The sequence below is a fragment of the Pempheris klunzingeri genome, chromosome 18 (assembly GCF_042242105.1).
Source record: "Pempheris klunzingeri isolate RE-2024b chromosome 18, fPemKlu1.hap1, whole genome shotgun sequence".
Classification (NCBI taxonomy): Eukaryota; Metazoa; Chordata; class Actinopteri; order Acropomatiformes; family Pempheridae; genus Pempheris; species Pempheris klunzingeri.
Genome location: NC_092029.1, coordinates 11,848,268 through 11,866,239, shown reverse-complemented (window position 1 = coordinate 11,866,239; position 17,972 = coordinate 11,848,268). Strand labels below are relative to the sequence as shown.

The following is a 17,972-nucleotide window of genomic DNA, read 5'->3' as shown; positions in this document are numbered from 1 at the left end:
CATTTTTGCCCTTAACGGTTTGAACTGGATTGTTTCTTTTTCTCAGTTTTCTGCTGCAGACTGACAGACAGATTTTGGGTCGCAGCATGAGGATGTTGATTTGTAGTTTTCTAAGTTTAACTGCATCTCCAAAGTTATGGGAATGTTCCTCAAAGTGATTTGTGAAATGAAATGGCAATTATAGCTGTGCAATTGCGGCTTTGACCTTGTTTTCGATGGCGGCCTTTCAGCCCTGCTTGATTCATGGCCTCTTATGTTTGGCTCTCTTTCTCTGTGTGTATCTGTTCCCCTGTTTATCTGGTCGTTTGCATGGATGGGGCTCCTCAGAACTGTGTTAAGACTTATACATCATTGTCACCTCTTCACCAATTCCTGCTTTTTTCTGCATCTGTGGACAAATCACGTGTGTTAACTGTGAAATTACTAAGGTGGTTGTGTTGCACATCCTTACCCCACATGTCACAGTCGTATAACAAACTGATGTTATATGAGACACTCTGTTTCTTTACACTTCTCAATAATAGTTATCAAGAAAAACCAAGACACAGTGGACTCAATTCCAACTTTTGCTGGTCTCACTCATCTCAGTCTTTCTACTGCCTCTTTCACCAGTCCTTCCTGACACAGACTTGTTATTACATTACATTCTCTGAAGCTAATACACTCAAGCATCATCCAGTGCAAATGGAAAGTTGAAAGAATCACCACTGTAGCCAGAATTGTGTGGTTCAGTTGAGGGATTGTTGGGTAGAATTGGGCTGAGGGACAGTGGAGTTATAGGTTTTCAGAGCCAATTTCTGCAGTTTGTCTCCAGCCATATAGCCAGTGGCTATATTCTAGCTTTGGTCTGTCGGGCTGATGTGACAGAAGACCTAAATATTGATTACTTTTAAAAGTGGTGGACCTGTATGATGCCACATTGATGAATGTGCTGTTTGCTTTCCCAGCCTGGCAATGATTGGTAATATTTATTAACTTTCACAAGCCTGCTAGAATCAAAAGATCACAATATTGCTCAGGTCATTTGGTGCCATCAAAGATTTGCGTGCAATGCCAGATCTGTTTGATCCAAACATGCCGTAGTTGTTTACATCATCCTTAATTTACAGTATGTCAGCGGACTTTGAGCCAGGCCTGTGGTCTAAAGTTAACATTAGCGAGAAAGCAGTTTCTTCCTTGATAGCTTTAGAGCTGGAGGAGGAGAACTACACTTTACCACATAGAGTGCTGAGCTCTGCAGGACAGCTCTGTCCAGTTTTGTGTATGTGAGCGTCTATGCATGTGTGTGTGTCCCTCTCCAAGCGATGCAGTCAACCCCGACTGTGGAACTGGCAGTGTGTGACCAAAGAGGCGGTGTTGCTGTGGAAACCAGTGGCAAATAGAAACAAATTAAGTTGTTTGAGCTCTGTGATAATGATGGTAGTTCCTGCCAGACAATCTTTAGGCCAAAGCTCGGCTCATCAGCATCATCATCAACATCAACATTGGCATGGATGCCATAGCGAGACCAGACACATTTATGTATACACATACAGCTTGGGAGTTTTTGTGTATGCTTCAATTGGGAATAGAGCCTGGATATGTGTGTGTGTATGTGAATGTGAGAGAGTGATGAAACTGTTGACTTCATTATTCTGTCTTTTTTCCACTCCCCTAAACTGTGCAGAAAGTGTAAATGCAGTGGCCATCAATGGAAAGAAAATACTGTGATGCTGACACCCATAGCATGTGACCAGTGTCCTTCCATTTCCTCTGAAGTAAACAGCCTCTGAAGGCAACATCACTCCAAATAGACCATCTGTTGTAAAGCTGATCCATTGTGTTATGCAGTTGTACCCATTTTTTAATCAACTGATTCATGTGGTTCAATATTTCAGAGCATTTTTTCTGTTGACTATGAATGTGAACAATGCGGTGTGCCACCATCCCTCCAATCGTCCATTTCTCACCTCACTAACTTTGACTCCATTCTAAACAATGCTCGCATCTGTTGCATTATAACGGCGTCTTTGAATTCTCCAAATATATTTGTCAAAGTTTGTTCTATTTTCTAACTATTTCCTATTAAATCAATTCAAAATGAAAAAAAGTTTTGTTTGACTGAAAAGTGTTTGGCTGTCTGTCCCTTTTTATTTTATCATCCCTCCCTCTTTCTCTCTCCCACCAGTCTCGTGAACAGTCAGATGATGAGCAATCAGAGGACTCTGTGAAGTTTAAACGGCTTCACAAGCTGGTTAACTCTACACGCCGTGTCAGGAAAAAACTCATCAAGGTGGAGGAGGGCAAGAAACATGGCTCTGAAGGTTTGTAACATCTGAGTTCCTTCATTATTTTGCAGTTCAACAAGATTTATATGAATGAGCAATGTCAACTCAGCTTGCCTTATTTGTGGAAACTAAATGTTGAAGATTTGTTCAGAGCACTAAATTGAGCTATTTGGCATTAGTAAATTGAAAGTAAACATTTAGCCCTAGTAAAATGTGTGTTTCCAACTGAGGATTATTAATTACCTTGTGTTAAAAAGTAGGATTTATTTTTTGTGCAAAGTTTTACATCATCATCTGTCATGAGTTTTGCCTAATACTCATACTTAAAGAATGTGTTTTTGAAATTTTTGCTGGCTAGTTGTGGTTTGGAAAACCATAGATGGGTCATGAGACTACACAGAATCTGATGTCCAAGTCCTCCTGTGAAACTAATATTTCTGTTGTCTTCTTTTTCTTTAGATTTTCTGAATCTGGAGGCACCTCCCACCTGTGAGGACAATGCAGCTCTGTATACTGGGGTCCTAAAGAAGCCCCCTTTGCCCCAGGACATCTCCCTGCCCTCCCTCACCCAGGATCAACTGTCTCTGGATGGAGACACAGACAGTCTTACTAACTCCCCTTCCTCCAGCAGCCTGGACACCTGGTCCGGACACAAGCTGGTGAAAACCTTCAGTAAGTCTTCCAGTACCCACGGCCTCATCAGGCCTCCCAGGAGAACCCCAATTGGCTCCGGGGGCCTGGGTGGCTCCATCTCCGGCGCGGGAGGTAGTGGCTCTTCCTTCTCAGAGCTGGATGGCTGTGGATTGGACGACGAAGGAAAGCTTTCACGCTCCACGACTGACGGCGAGATGAGGAAGGCCCTGAGCTCCATCTCCCATGGGGTAAGTAACAACGAGGCTCTCTACGCCTTCTATGGCCTCACCAAACCTCGCCCTAAACCCCATGCCCAGTCCCGCCTCCTGATATCCCTGGATGACAGTCAACAAGGCAGCCCCAAACACCAACCTGCCACCCGGCACCATGGCAGCTGGACGCACAGGAAACCTGACCCCAACTACGCTTACTCCACTAAGCACCTACTGTATCAACGCTCGCGCAACGCCAAGACACCTGTCTCCCCTCTGTCTGTCACCCCCTCCTCCCCTGCCCGCTGTGATGTAGCCAAATCAAAAGGTTTTGGGAGTGGGGGAGGGAGCTGGGTGTTCCCCTCTCGCAGGCTGCGTGGTCGAACAGCAGTCAGTGAGCTGAACATCACCTATGTGGTAGAACGGAGCCTGTACGGTCACCTCAACTGGGCCCAGCTGGTCCGCCCAGTTACCCTCAGCCGCGCTGAGCGCCGCTGTCTATTGGAGGAGGACCGCGAGGCGGACAGGAAGTGGGCGGCCAGTGTGGACCGCTGCACCAAGCGTGTGCTCTTGCGCATCCAGCAGAAGTCTGTGAGTTTGGACCATGAGGTTTAAATCGACCGCCTCGTGTGAGCAGGACTCGGTGCTTCAAAGTTGCAGAATAGCTCAGAGGTTATAGGTGAAGGTACTGCAAACATACCCAAACAAGACACACGCCATGTCAAATCACTTCCACTTGATATTATCTGTGTAAGAAATCCTGTATAAGAAAGTATCACAGCTGTGCTCATGTATAGAAAAAGGCTAGGGGCTGGTGAATCTATCACAGACCTAACTGACCTTAGAGGAATGTCACCTTCTATGACCTTTTTGTGAATGCCTTTGGCTTTAAACCTTTTTTATTTCAGCTGAATATAAAATGATTATGAAATATGTAGTAGCCCACTTGGGAGGTTAAGCTACAGCGGAGGTTTTATAAGTGCCTTTTAAATGTCAGGTCCCTGAAGGACACATGCGCTTTCACAGTCGCACTGATCCCTGTGGCTAAAAGAGACGTTGTACAAGCTTGAAGATACTCATCTCTGGAAGTACACAGCACATAACCACAGAGACATATTTAATGGATGGCCTGGTGGCGTCACAAGTAACCTGCTTGTTTCTCACATGTAAACCAAACAGCCTATGTGTATCAACAGAAGTAGTGGCACATACTCTAGGTAGTGATGGAGTGGAGCTATCCTGCAGCTTTGATGGTACCTGAGTCCTATCGTGTACTAGTGAAATCACTGGAGGTCGTTCTCATCCAAAAAGTCGTTGAATCCACTTTTTCTGTTGTTGCTTTTCTTGTCCTTTTTTGGCCCGTGCCTCTATGGTTGCAGATGTGATTTTTTTTTTTCTTCTTCAGTTGTTTTTCTTTCCTATAATTATCTCCGAGACATTTTTTTCTGGGTGCATGTCCATTCCATCGAGCATCGCCATGACATTCAGAGTTCTTTTTGGACGTCTCTTCAAACATGTTTGTTCTCCAAACTGTGCTTTTCCTGGGGATTTGTGATGTGGACTGCTGCTGTGGACATCTAATATAAAAACTATTTTCCTAATGTGCAATGCCTTCTCACACGGAGGATCTTCGTCCAGGGTTTGTGGGAGTTTAGTTGAGTAGTTAAGAAGTAATGACTTTTGAAGCAAAGGAGCAATGCCATCAAGTGCCCCTCTTGAAATGAGAGTGATTTTTTTTTTTTTTTTTTTGGCATATACGTATGTGAATGTCAGTGTCTACGTGTTTGTGTGTGACCTAATGCAGAGCACAGGGAGGATTCAAACCCAGTTCAGTGGCAAAACCCTGAATCTATTTTTCCTCTCATGTCATAATTCCTCTTTGTGTCAATCCCTTATCTTGTTGTTGACCCCTAAAGTCAAGAAAATATACTCCATATCACACTGTCGTCTCAGCAGAAACACTTAACTCTCCCTAAAAATGTTTCTGAAGAGAATACCATATTGTCGACTCTACGCAACCAACCTATGTGTTTGTGCATGTTTGCATAGTAAGCCGAGTTTTGCATTTCTCATAATTAACCACAAGAGGATTTGCATCCGGCAGTACCGCAATGAATATACATTTTCTTGTAAAAGTACAGTTATATATTTTAGCCACATCAAGTAGGGTTTAATCCCATTCAGCATTTTCTCCAGGGATTCAAGGTTTAAAGCATATGAGCAACTTGTTACGTGCTCTCCACGGTCAATATAACAGCTCATTTGCCGAGGACCATGCAGTAACTCCCAATTCTAAAGAGGAGTTCATATAACAGTTTGTGTTACATCATGTCTGTTGGCTGTCCACAGTCCCATATGACATCATGCCTCCGCACATACACAAACCATATACTCATGTACATTAATCAAACTGTTGCCTGTCTTGTGCCAAGCATGAATCATTGTGAGCTGACCCTCAGTGGGTGTGGATGGGGAGTCTCTGTAACGTGACCTTTTGAATGTGACTCATTTGATTGTGTTTTGGCTCCCCCACAGAGAACGTGCAGCTTCGGGGGCTTTGACCTGTCCAACCGTTCGCTCCATGTGGTCAACACTGGCTCAGAGGCCAACGTAAGTGCCAGCATCTCGTAAAAATTAGAAGAGGCTGCGAGGAGCACAAGCCGAACTCTCCTGTCACACTAAATCACCATTTCTCATCTGTTTTCTCCTTTTGTTTGTGTGATCTCCCTGCCCCCCTTTTTCCTCTCTTCAATCTCCCCTGATTCATCACATCTCTCTCTTTTGCCTCTCTCTATCATCTCCTTCCTCTCTGTCCATCCGTTTCCATTCTCCCTTTCCCTCTCCTAATCACAGAATAAAGAACAGGAGGCTATATACAGAGAGGTGGTTAAATCACCCACTACGTCTAGGATCTCACTGGGCAAGAAGGTCAAGTCGGTCAAGGAGACGATGAGGAAACGCATGTCAAAGAAGTACAGCAGCTCCTTGTCTGAGCAGGTTTGACATAAACGCGCACACACACACACACACACACACACACGCATGACTGCAATTTCTGAATGTCTTATTTGTCCAAAGTTCAGATAACACTGAACATCACATAGGTTTCCCTCGTTTTTATGGCAAATGAGGAATGTATAAACATGTTCAAACCTTAACTTTATTCAAAATGGAGTAGTATGCTTTTAATCCTCGAAACAGTGAGCCAAGAACAGCTGTGAAAGAAAAGCTCCCCATGCTCTGCAAACATTTAGAGGACGTTTTGCAGGGCAAGCCACATATTCTGTCCTCAAGCTGTGAGTGGGTGGGAGTGTTTGTGTTAGTTACAGAATAAACACAGAGCACTGAAACACACACACACACATACTTTTAGATTTCCTTTTGCTGTGTTCTCCCCGGGCCCTGTGTGTAGGGTGGAGCATGTGCTTCAAGCTGAGCTCATGCAGTGATACAAGTCTCCTTGAGGGTAGCTCTTAAGGAAATGGAGACTCAAAGTGTGAGAGTGTATAATGGCTGTCTCATCTGCACTGGCCTCATTTTTTTCTGGGCACCCAGTGGCTGTACCAGTGGCTTGTCCAGCCCCACAGTCTGCTGTTGCCCCGCAGAATGTGTCATTAATGCACAGCTGAACATCTGTCCGTCATGGTGGTCTCAACAGTGTGACACACATATCCTGTCATGAGTCATGGAGCCACCAGATAGGACAGAGCAAAGAAAAATGAATGGCCATGTCTGTGTTTCCAGTTTTATGGACCACATTGCCACCTAGTGGATTACTGAACTAAATAAAATGCAGTACTGTACAGTAGATGTTTATGTAGGATGTTGATGTATTTTGATGCTTCATAAATGGAAAACTTTTTAAATTTCAAAATAAATCTGGGAGAAATCTAGGAGAAAATCAAAAGTCTAAAAAAGCATCTAGTTATTACTTATTTATGCAAAATTATCCATTGGCCCCTTGTCACGTAAACTGTCATGTAAATGTGCTTTTTCAGGAGATGCCTATTTTAAAATATCAGTTTTCCTTAAGAAAATACCAGGAATATATCTCAAAATTTAAGAAAATAAATCTTTCAGAATGTGCACATTTCCATAAATGGTAATAGCATTACCACATTTGTGCTGAAAAAGTTTAGAGGTGGACATGTTTTTCAAGTAAAGATGAATAAAAATACTGACAACCCTAATCACTCCCACACATCCTCATTCTCTTTTTCACCCTCTCAACCTACTATCTTCATTTTTTCTTTGATTCCATTGTTTCCCCCAAATGTCAACCCGTTAACCACACGTCTCTGATATCGTTTCATCTCTTAACTGCACAACATTTTCTTTGTATCTTCCCCATGTGTCCTTTCATTGCCCATCTGTATCTTCCTTTTTCTTTCTGTCTTTTAGTCCAGTCCGGATGCAGCCCCTGGCTCCCCTCAGTCCCCCCAGCCTGACACCGACTCTCTGGAGAAGCCGAAGCTTAAGGCCGGAGGCTCAGTGGAAAGTCTGCGCAGTTCACTCAGCGGACAGAGTTCCATGAGTAAGAAAAGAACCATTATTCTTACATGAATTTAAGTAGTATACAGTATCTTTTTAGATTTTTTGACATCTTAAGTGGAAAAAAAAAGTTGATCAAGATTGCTTTTTGTATCCACAAAACATAATTTAGCATCTTTAAATCAAATAGTCCAAATATTGCACAATTTCACACCATTCTTTTACACCATTATTTTACATTACGGGTATTAGTGGAATACGTACACCGTATGGCCAAAAGTCAGTGGACACACCATCTAAACCTATAGGAGCTTGTTGTGCATCCCATTCTAAAACTATGGGCATTAATATTGAGTTGGACCCCCCCTTTTCAGCTGTAACAGCTGCCACTCTCAAACAAGTTCCTCCATACTAAACCTGTCTAACTATGTCACTATAGGCCTCACGTTGTTCACAGTAGCACAGTAATGCAGGAGTGGCAAATAGGCTTTCCCCAAACAGTTACAACACAGTTGAAAACCCCATTGGCTAAAATGTCCGTTTTCTGTAGTGCTAAGACCCTGAAAAATAGCCCCAGACCATTATCCTTCCTCCACCAACCTTTAGAGGCGTCTGCCAAACGTCCATCACATTGCCAGATAGTGAAGCGTGATTCATCACTCCAAAGAACATGTTTCCACCACTCTAGAGTCCTATTGCAGCTGCCTTTCCACACTAAGGCCAGCGTTAAGCATCACACATGCTGATGTGATGCTTGTATGCAGCTGCTCTTCCACGGAAAACCGTTTCATGAGGCTCCCACTGCACAGTTTGTGTGCCGATGTTGCTCACAGAGTGATGCAACAGATGACAGGCGATTTTCATTTGCTAAACTTCAACACTCTGTGGCCTCTTTGAGTTTGTGCAGTCTAGGTGGCCCACTATGAGAGTGGCCATGTTTAATGACACTGAGCTCTTTATGACCCACCGTAAATTTCATAGCTATGTGCAGAATTTTATGCACCTGTTAGCAATGGCTGTGGCTGGGGATGTCCACTGACTTTTGGCCATGTAGTTTATTTAAGATTATAGTACAGTCATGTTGTCATGAAAAAATCTTGTATTTAAGAAAAGGCAATTGAAAGAGCTGTAATTTAGTGTGGAACTAAACTGTTTTGAGCAACACTTAATACTATGGTGTTGCTTGTTTGCTGGTAATATACTTAAGATACATACAGATGGCTTAACCTTTGTGATATTTCCAGCATAACATGAATATTAATTATGATTTTTGTGGAGTGATGAAGAGCAATTCTCTTTCTTGATCACACCCACTCCTACCAGCTTACTGGTGAGCTCATAGAAATTTCAAGTGTGTTTTGATCCCTTAGGTCATCTTATCTAATTAATCTAATTACAACCTCTGATTGCTTCAACCTGTTGTTTTCCGTCACGTCTTTGTGAATAAAATACCCTCCATGGTTCCAAGGCAAATTGAGGACTTTGGTCGACTCACAGTGAAGCCATAAAACATGCACACAAACACACGGGCGAACAGTCAGACAGGCAAACATACGGTAATGATTAGGTAGGAAGTCTTGACTCTCAGATTCCTACACGTCGACATGATTTCAACAGCCTTCCCTCAGATACAGAGACAAAAATATGCAACAGATACTCTGCAGATACTCAAGTATTTAAGACCTTGTTAAAGTTTTCCACTCACTACAGACGCAAACATGTAGAAAAAAATTAGAGGTTGGCAAAATCTATATAGTGTTTGAATAGTTTACCAATGACTTCATATCTAGCCTTGTAAAGCTAGTTGATACATGCAAGCTATTATACAGTGACCCTGAATAGATTTTGAAGATTGAAGAGATGATTTACTGCATTGATGTCCAGTGTAAAGGAAACCTCAAGTTAGTCTGTGCCTTTTTTGTAACAAGTGGCCGGTGATGGCTTTACAGACAGTCATTTAATGGCTTATATAAATCTGCGTTTGTGTCCAGGTGGTCAGACAGTGAGCACCACAGACTCCTCAGCCAGTAACAGAGAAAGTGTGAAGTCAGAGGATGGTGATGATGAAGAGCCGCCGTATAGAGGACCATTCTGTGGTCGTGCCCGAGTCCATACAGACTTCACCCCCAGCCCCTATGACACAGACTCCCTTAAACTGAAGGTAAAACACACTTTGGTACATGGAAACAATTACACATAGACAGTTTAATTTAACATGTGCGCAAAGTCACTTGTCACAGACTTACAACTTAGGAAGTCAACACATAACCACATACTATAACTTTAGGCTGCATTTTTACACATATGATTACAACTCAAGATTGATTATTGGCTTAATCTATTGAACATTTTCATATTTGAGAATTTAAAGTCCTATTGGCCAAAGAGCCGTCATATCACATGAAGTGGTTTTCCTTCCTTGCTCTGGACCAGAATGGTTGGTTGGGGAACTTAGCATGTCAGTCTTTCACACTCTTTGCCAGTTTGTTTGTTTCTGCAAGTCTCATTATTTTTGAGCAGCCAACAAGCTCAAAATTTCTGAATTGTTGTCATTTTGGTTTTCCAGCGCGGTGATGTGATTGACATCATCAGTAAGCCACCCATGGGAACATGGATGGGCCTGCTGAACAACAAAGTGGGCACCTTTAAGTTCATCTATGTGGACGTGCTGAATGAGGAAGAAGAGAAGCCCAAAAGGCCCGTGAGGCGAAGGAGGAAGGGCCGACCACCCAAACCCACATCTGTGGAGGACCTGCTGGAGCGCATCAACCTCAAGGTACATTACGGGGCATGCCAGATTGGGTACAGTATTGCCATGTATTAAATATCAAATATGTTAGATTTACAGCATCAAGTCAACTCATATAGTGTCTGTTAATTTCTCAGTGGCAGTTAAGTTTACCTCCTGTGAAATCCCACCCTAAACAGAAGAAAACTAATCTTAAGAAGTAAAGGAAAATATTGTTTTGCCAAATATCTTTAAAATACATTTGCAGACACACATGGGTAAATATAATGTCTGCAATTACAGGGTGCACATCTTAGGAAGTTTAATCTGACACTAACTTGTAAACAATAACTCCCACGTTTGTCACAACCACGCCCCAGCAAATCTTTCATCAGAACCTACACAAAACTGTGAACTTGATATCATCTCCACCCACTCAGGCAGCCAGCAGGCCCAACCTCCGCAAAGAGAGAAAAAGACTTTGTGGGTTGTCTGTTTTATCTCTGGCCAGCTTAATGACCAAGTCACAGATTAAAGATCAAAAGTACATTGTTGATGTCTCAGCACAGGCTTCCTAAGCTCTGAGTCTGGGTGTCACATGTGCATCAGAGCGCCCATGTTGCCAGGATGTGGGCGAGTTTGACTAAACACATACAGATCATTTTAGAGTTTCCAGTTTGGATCCTTTTACCAGATATTTGAACTACTCCTCTTTGTCCCACAGTTTTCTGATCATCCAACATTAATGCTCTTATCAAGCACCATTTACATTCAATTATGCAACTTCAGTCGAAATAGATGGTCTCTACTTCTCATAAATATCACTACAAATGTATTTAATCTGATTAAAACATCAAAATCTAGTATTGAGAGCTTGTTTGGCAAGTTTTATGGTCCAATACTGTTTGGTAGTGACCTGATTTTAATTCTAGGCTCAATCTTATTTTTCATATTTTCTTATTAGTCATTTTTGATGATCCCATTGTCAGCTTCTCATTCTCCTGATGAAACAAGATTGTACTTCTTTGTCAAAAGACAAAGACAAATTTATGTTCACAGAAATTGCACAAAGCTCCTTAGACTATGTAAATACTACGAGTTATGATTGAGCTCTGATAGATCAAAGCAGTAGGAATGTTGTTGTTCTGTACTTTTAGAAATGCTAAGTAACATTTGATTAAGCTGGCAAGCCAAAATTTGGAACACACATCAACTGTGCTCATCTGTGACCATAAAGTGTAGATCTCCACACCCCTGTATGTTTTGGCAGGGGTGTGGAACAACCTTTGCATTTAGAACATGTTTGAGTTTTCAACTATCCAAAAAGACAAAGCGTACTGTGAATGAGAGGACCGGGCTGCTCGTGTTTGTGTCCGTTGGTGGTCCTTTGTTTAGTCCTGCATCACCCAGCAGAAATAGAACAGAGACACACAGTTCTCCACCGCTGTAATTGATGGTCTCGCTGGTGACACGCTGTCTATGTATTCGTCGTAGTATGTGGGTCACACAAACGTAGAGCCCAGCAGTGTTCAAAGTGGAAGCGGTTATGAATGATAGTGCCAGCTGACACTCACACAGGGCGTATCCACATTCGAAACGTTTCTTCTGCATCTGCACTCTCTCTCAGATAACATAGTGTTTGGGGTGACAAGCATCGGTTTTGTCTGTGTTAGTGTGTAAAACTTGCTCGCTCCTGTGGTTCAGGAGTACTTTGAGGAAAATGTCCCCACCTTCAGTTCTCCTTGTACCCAAATTACGTTGGCGGGTTTCCCTTTTAAGTCCTGTCTACCATTCTGGTCACAGCTAGAATAGCTCGGGATTGTCTCCGCACACTCCACACTGATATTTGATTGGTACAGCTAACTCACTAACGTTGCTACAAATCACTTTTATATGCCTGTCAACATGACAAAGTTTGTGCCATATTTAAGTGTGTTTACAGTTGAGGCAGCCATAATTGAATTAGACACAGTTTAAAGTGATTACATGCCATCTAAAAATCAAAATAGCAGTTTAGATTTGGCTCACCAGTGGTTTAAAAATACACAATGTGGATGAAATTATGAGCAGATGACAAGTGTGCACCCTGCTTTTATTTTTTTTTTTCTCCTTACACTACCTCTAAGCTTGTACTGTTTATATTTTATGCTTCTACCAAAAAGGTTTTGTCACTGGTCCCATGACTCAGATCCAAAGTGTATTTTTCTTTGGTCTAGTGTATTTTTTCTTCAGTCTATAGACACCCTCATTCTTAGCTCCTCAAAAGAAACTTTAAACTCAGACGTGACATTTCTGTCATGCAGGAACACATGCCAACTTTCCTGTTCAACGGCTATGAGGACCTGGACACATTCAAGTTGCTGGAAGAGGAGGACCTGGATGAGCTGAACATCAGAGATCCTCAGCACAGAGCCGTACTGCTCACCGCTGTAGAGCTGCTACAGGAGTACGACAGTAAGTGTAACTGAATCAGCCAAAATGCAGCATACAGTACAGCTGTGAGGCAAAAAGTGGTAAGAAAAAAACAACTAAATTTCAAAATGAAACAAAACTGGGTTCATGGTGACAAATATCTGTGAAAAGAGTCGTGTACTTTCAGGAAGTAATTACTTTTAAATCACAGACAGCGGTGCCCCCGTGCAGGGCTTTGATGTCGAGACGTGAAAGACGTCACTGTTGCTATCTAATAAAAGCCTAAAATGCCCCAAAAAAGTTTTTAAATGATGGAAAAACCCTAATTTTGATGATTTCCTGTGTATTTTTGTTTTTTCAGGCAGCAGTGATCCAGAGCGCAGCGGCCTGTCGGGCTCCCAGGAGAAGCTGCTGTCCGAGGGTCAGGGCCTGGTGGGAGACTCCCCGCGAGACTCTGGGTGCTACGAGAGCAATGAGAACCTGGAGAATGGTAATGATAGCTTTGCGTAGTCTAGACCACCATTACCCAAGGCCTGCTGGGAATTAGCCATGTGAAGGCCTAATCTTGGTCTAGCCAAGCCCTGCTGTAGTGCCACAGCAACTCCTGCGTGTTTTTCCTCTGTGGGCTTCCACCTCTGCTCCATCTCTTGCCATGCTTCCGCAACACCTCGTCCATCTCACTCCTCTGGACGAACGTCTGCCAGCCAAACAGCTCCTCTTACTGCCATTTCTGCCCCAAAACCTCACTTGTGCCCACCTTTATCCCTGTAGCATGGGTGCTCTAGAGAAAGAACCCCTTATCATCCCATACACGCTTAACTTTAACTACCCTTTCACTCCACTTTCTTCACCACTCTTTCCATCTTGTAGGCATTCTGTGTCATCAGTGCCAAAGTCCAGTTGTTACTGAGAGGGAGCCAGGTCCCAGACCACTAAGCGTAGCCCACCCCACAATGCTGGGAGCACAGAGGGGCAGATCCTCCCCAGTGCACAGAACTGTGCTGATGAGAACACACTCACTGCCCAGTCACGGACTCAGATTCCCAGCTCTTCCACCTGTGGATGCGAGGCTGATAGAAGGATACCGGGAGGATGATTATGGGCTTAGAGAGTATTTCTGTTAAGTGTTTCTAACATAGCAAAAGAGCTTGCAGATTAGTATGTCTCTAAATGCCTTCTTTTTTTGCAGTGGTGATTCAATAGGCTGATTAGGTTTTTAAGAAATGTACAAGTCAGGTAACAGATCACAGCTGCCGTTTAAATCTCTTGTCTTCATACTATTTCAAGTAGTCACTTTGCTTGTGTTTATGGTGACCGTATTGCACAAACAATAATACAGTATGTGCCTAAAAAAAAAAGATGTAGATGAAAATATTTTTAAATTGTAGTGCATAGATTGTAAGAGAGTTGTGATTATAGAAGTTTATTGAGGTCTTCTATTGTGAGATTTATTTTTTGTTAATTTTTAAAACTGCTCTATTCTCCTGCATAAGACTGTATTCTTCTTTCTTTCTTCCACGCACAGCATTCTTTTTAACAGCTCCATAACTCATAAATCACTGCTTTGTCAAACCTCGTCTTCTCTCTGTATGTGTCGGGTTCCAGTGTAACTACCGTGTTTCCCTTTTATGTGTGTATGTGTCATTCAGTTTCAACAGTAAAGCGTGCAATATGCCACAGAAGAGATTTAGGTTGTGGAATAAAAGCCACTTCTTAAGAAAAAGGACTGGTGCTGCTTGCGTGATCTTTATGTTTCGCCTTTTTTTCTCTCTGTTCTTCCTGCCACGCCACTTAACGCTGTTTAACAAGCTGCATAACACTTAGTAAACATTCTGCATTTCTTCTTGCACTTTCAGGGTTCCACAGTTCTTCTACCTGTACAGATTCATAAAATTAATATGTTGCTGTATATCAATGGATCAATTTAAACATCAGTATAGAAAATTGGCAAAGCGCAGCTTTTGATTTAAGTTTAAATACTAGAAGGTCATTTAATGGTCACTACACAGACCATGTATTTCAAACTGCTTTTTTGGGGGGGAGTCACTGTAGATCCCTGAATGAATGCTCTTTTAATCATCACACTTTCTTATAACATACATGTGTCAGTTTTCTTGTAACTAGATGTAGTAATTCTCCCTCATCACCAAACGACTTCTATAATCTAGCAACTTTCACTTGTCATTTTCATATGCATAAATAATGTGGTGATGTATTACTCATTTAAGTAAAAGAAAGGTAATGATGGTTCCCCGTAACGCAAAAAAAAAGTAAATGACTCATTATACACTACTCACAAAAAGTTAGGGATATTCGGCTTTCAGGTGAAATTTCAGGATGAACCTAAAATGCATTCTAACCTTTCTAGGTGAACTTAACGTGACCTTCTCTAAACCTTTGAATGCACATGTCCAACTGTTCAGTGTTTCAGTACTTTTTGCACAAGTTGCTGTTCTCTAACAAGAAGCTTAACAGCAACATTCACAACAGGTTTGATCCATGAATCGACCAATACATTTCCTGCTTCAGTTAGAATTGGTATTTAAACAGTCCTCCTCATCCTGCTGTTCACATTCTGACATCATGAGACCAAGACGACACCTAACTATTGATCAGCAGCACCTCAACACTGCGAGGCTTCAAACAGGAAGTCCTCAGACGGAGGTGTTCACTGAGCTTAGAGGGTCACAGAGTGTCATCAGGAGGTTGTAACAGTGATACAGAGACTGGAAGAGTCACAGAAAGGAGAGGAGTGGACGTCCTTTGGCCACATCCCAATTTATTGAGACACTGAACATTTTATGTTGTGGTATACCTACCACTGTTGTTAGATTTTCTTCAAATACATTGTTTAAAATTAAGAAATTACCATTGCATGCTTCTACTTAAATGCCCTACTTTCATGATATAATATCACTGTAGCATTCACTTTTTACATTTTCCATATATTTCACCTGAAAGTCGAATATCCCTAACTTTTTGTGAGTAGTGTAGGTTTAATGGAATGTATTATTCATCTGAAAACATTATATTTCATACCTAATATTACTCATTATATTTTAATATGAATAAGTTTATTACAGTCTACACAGTGTTGTTATATTTAATCGCATAAAACACATCATAGTAGACAAAGTTTTAGTGAACAATTAGTATACAAACAGAAGTTACTGACAAATTTGCAAAATTTATTTTTTATTAATAAAACCAATATTCTCAGATGGTATTGCATTTTTATTTTTAAGGGTGTTTTGTTGGACAGTCAGCCAACCTCATTCCACTCTTAACACTGTAATTAAAGTAAATATAGTATCTCTTGGAACTGTTATTTAACTTATTATAATCTCCTGTACCTAATTTGCCACAACAAACACCAATAATCTTAATATTTTTTGACATTTCTAGAAGTCATCGATTTATTTCATGACATTCCATCTATTGAACTTCTTACTGTCATCCCACCATTTATACTCTATGGCAAGCCACACTATGTGGCACTCATCCATTTCATCCACTCATTTTGCTCTGTAAGCCAGAGGATAGATGGTAAGTTGTTTCAGCCTTTTGTTCCAATGTTTCTGAACTATCTCGTCCAGATATATGTATTTGGGATTACTGCTATGGCAACAACTAATCAGCCAGTTTGGTCACGAATCAAAGAGCTTATCTTATCCCAGTGCCCCCCCCCCCCACCATTTCTTCATAAACATTTCTCTGCTTTTCACCATGCTTTGTAGTGTCAAACAATGCTAATATAATGCTTACATGCATAGATGTTTTACTTGATCAGAGTATCAGTATGTATGTATCCTTGTCCAGGGCAATTTTCTCCACCTTTGCCAAAGTCTTCATACAAACATAAATAAAGGAAAACGGTGTGGACAAAAGGCAGCCAGGGCAGCAAAATACATCTCATTTATTTTATTAGTATAGATCAGATTTTTTATATTAATATAGGCATGTTGTAGCAGTGACCTGCATGTATTCCCTGTTTCACAAAAGAAGGGAAAAAATCAAACAGCATTGGTTACACTAGAGTGAAGATGTCTACATGTATTCACTAAGAGAGAATAAATGTTTTAATTTTGCAGGTAAGACCAGAAAGGCTTCTCGTTCCAGTCGTTCTTCAGCAGGCCTCCAGTCTCCAGACTACCCCACACTGCCGATGACCATGTCAACAGAGGCTCTGCAGCAGAACAGCAAGAACCAGCGCACAAAGTTCCCAAAAAGTTTCTTCATCAAACCTTCCCTGAAGGGCTTCAACCTGCTGGGGCTGCGCAAAGCCCAAAGACAGTCCCCCATCCCGGTGAGCCGCAGTTGTGAGGATCTGGATGGGCCCTCACAGCCCACAGGACCCTGGAAACGCTCCCATTCTCTGGGAGATCTTCACTGGGAGCAGAACTTTGAGCAGAAGGATCTAGGTGTGGAGCTTCAACTAAATAAGGAAGGAGCCAAATCAGGCGTCAGTAGCCCGACCCAGGCCCGTAGAGATGAGGTCCCCCCAGCTCAGAATGGGACTCCAACAGTGAGCCCAAAAAGAAGGGTTGACAGACCATCCGTGCCCTCTCAGCTGCCTCTCCGCCCCCCTTTTCCCATGACCCAAACCCCCAACCCCCCAGAGCCACTTTCCAGTCCTACTCCAAGTCCCCCTGAGTCCAATGCAAGCGGGGAGAGGGTCATCCGGACTCACCCCAAAAAGCCTCCAGTCCCTCCTCCCGTTCCTGCCAAGAAGTCTAGGGAAAGACTAGTCAACGGCCTACGTCACCCTCCCCTCTCACTGCCATCCTCGCCATCGCCCACTCCCTCCCCTACCCACTCCCTCACCCGTTCTCACCCCAATAGCCCTATAATCCGCAGCAGCAGCAGTAGCCCCAGTGCACCAGCTCTGCCTGCCAAGACCCCAAGCACCCCCACCAGCCCCTGTGCCACCTCATCCGCCTCATCCATGGGCGAGGAGTCAGGCACTCCACCAGCAGTTCAGCCTCCGTGGCTCTCAGATCTGGGGGGCAAAATGGCTGTTGCAAGGAAGGTTTCCCATAACAAAATGAGTCCTGACCTGCTCACACTCCTGGAGCAACGGCTAGAGGCTGAGGGCATCGATCTTACAGAGGAGCCCTACTCTGACAAGGTCAGCAAAGAAAGATCACCTCACCATTTACATTACAAATTACATAAACATTAATTTTGATTTAGTTGTTGATTGACAAGTGCATAGATACCTCATTTATA

The 17,972-nt window shown here is 42.5% G+C and overlaps 1 protein-coding gene across 2 annotated transcripts in view; it reads left to right on the top strand.

Moving 5' to 3' along the window:
* sash1a (SAM and SH3 domain containing 1a) overlaps window positions 1-17,972 on the top strand; it is a 157,604-nt gene that overhangs the window by 135,094 nt on the left and 4,538 nt on the right. For both annotated transcript variants that reach the window (XM_070849165.1, XM_070849166.1), the window contains exons 9-18: window positions 2,168-2,303; window positions 2,727-3,148; window positions 5,648-5,722; window positions 5,966-6,109; window positions 7,514-7,646; window positions 9,595-9,764; window positions 10,170-10,379; window positions 12,635-12,785; window positions 13,105-13,233; window positions 16,835-17,871. In XM_070849165.1, the coding sequence (XP_070705266.1) occupies window positions 2,168-2,303; window positions 2,727-3,148; window positions 5,648-5,722; window positions 5,966-6,109; window positions 7,514-7,646; window positions 9,595-9,764; window positions 10,170-10,379; window positions 12,635-12,785; window positions 13,105-13,233; window positions 16,835-17,871 (2,607 nt within the window). The remainder of the gene's footprint in view (window positions 1-2,167; window positions 2,304-2,726; window positions 3,149-5,647; window positions 5,723-5,965; window positions 6,110-7,513; window positions 7,647-9,594; window positions 9,765-10,169; window positions 10,380-12,634; window positions 12,786-13,104; window positions 13,234-16,834; window positions 17,872-17,972) is intronic.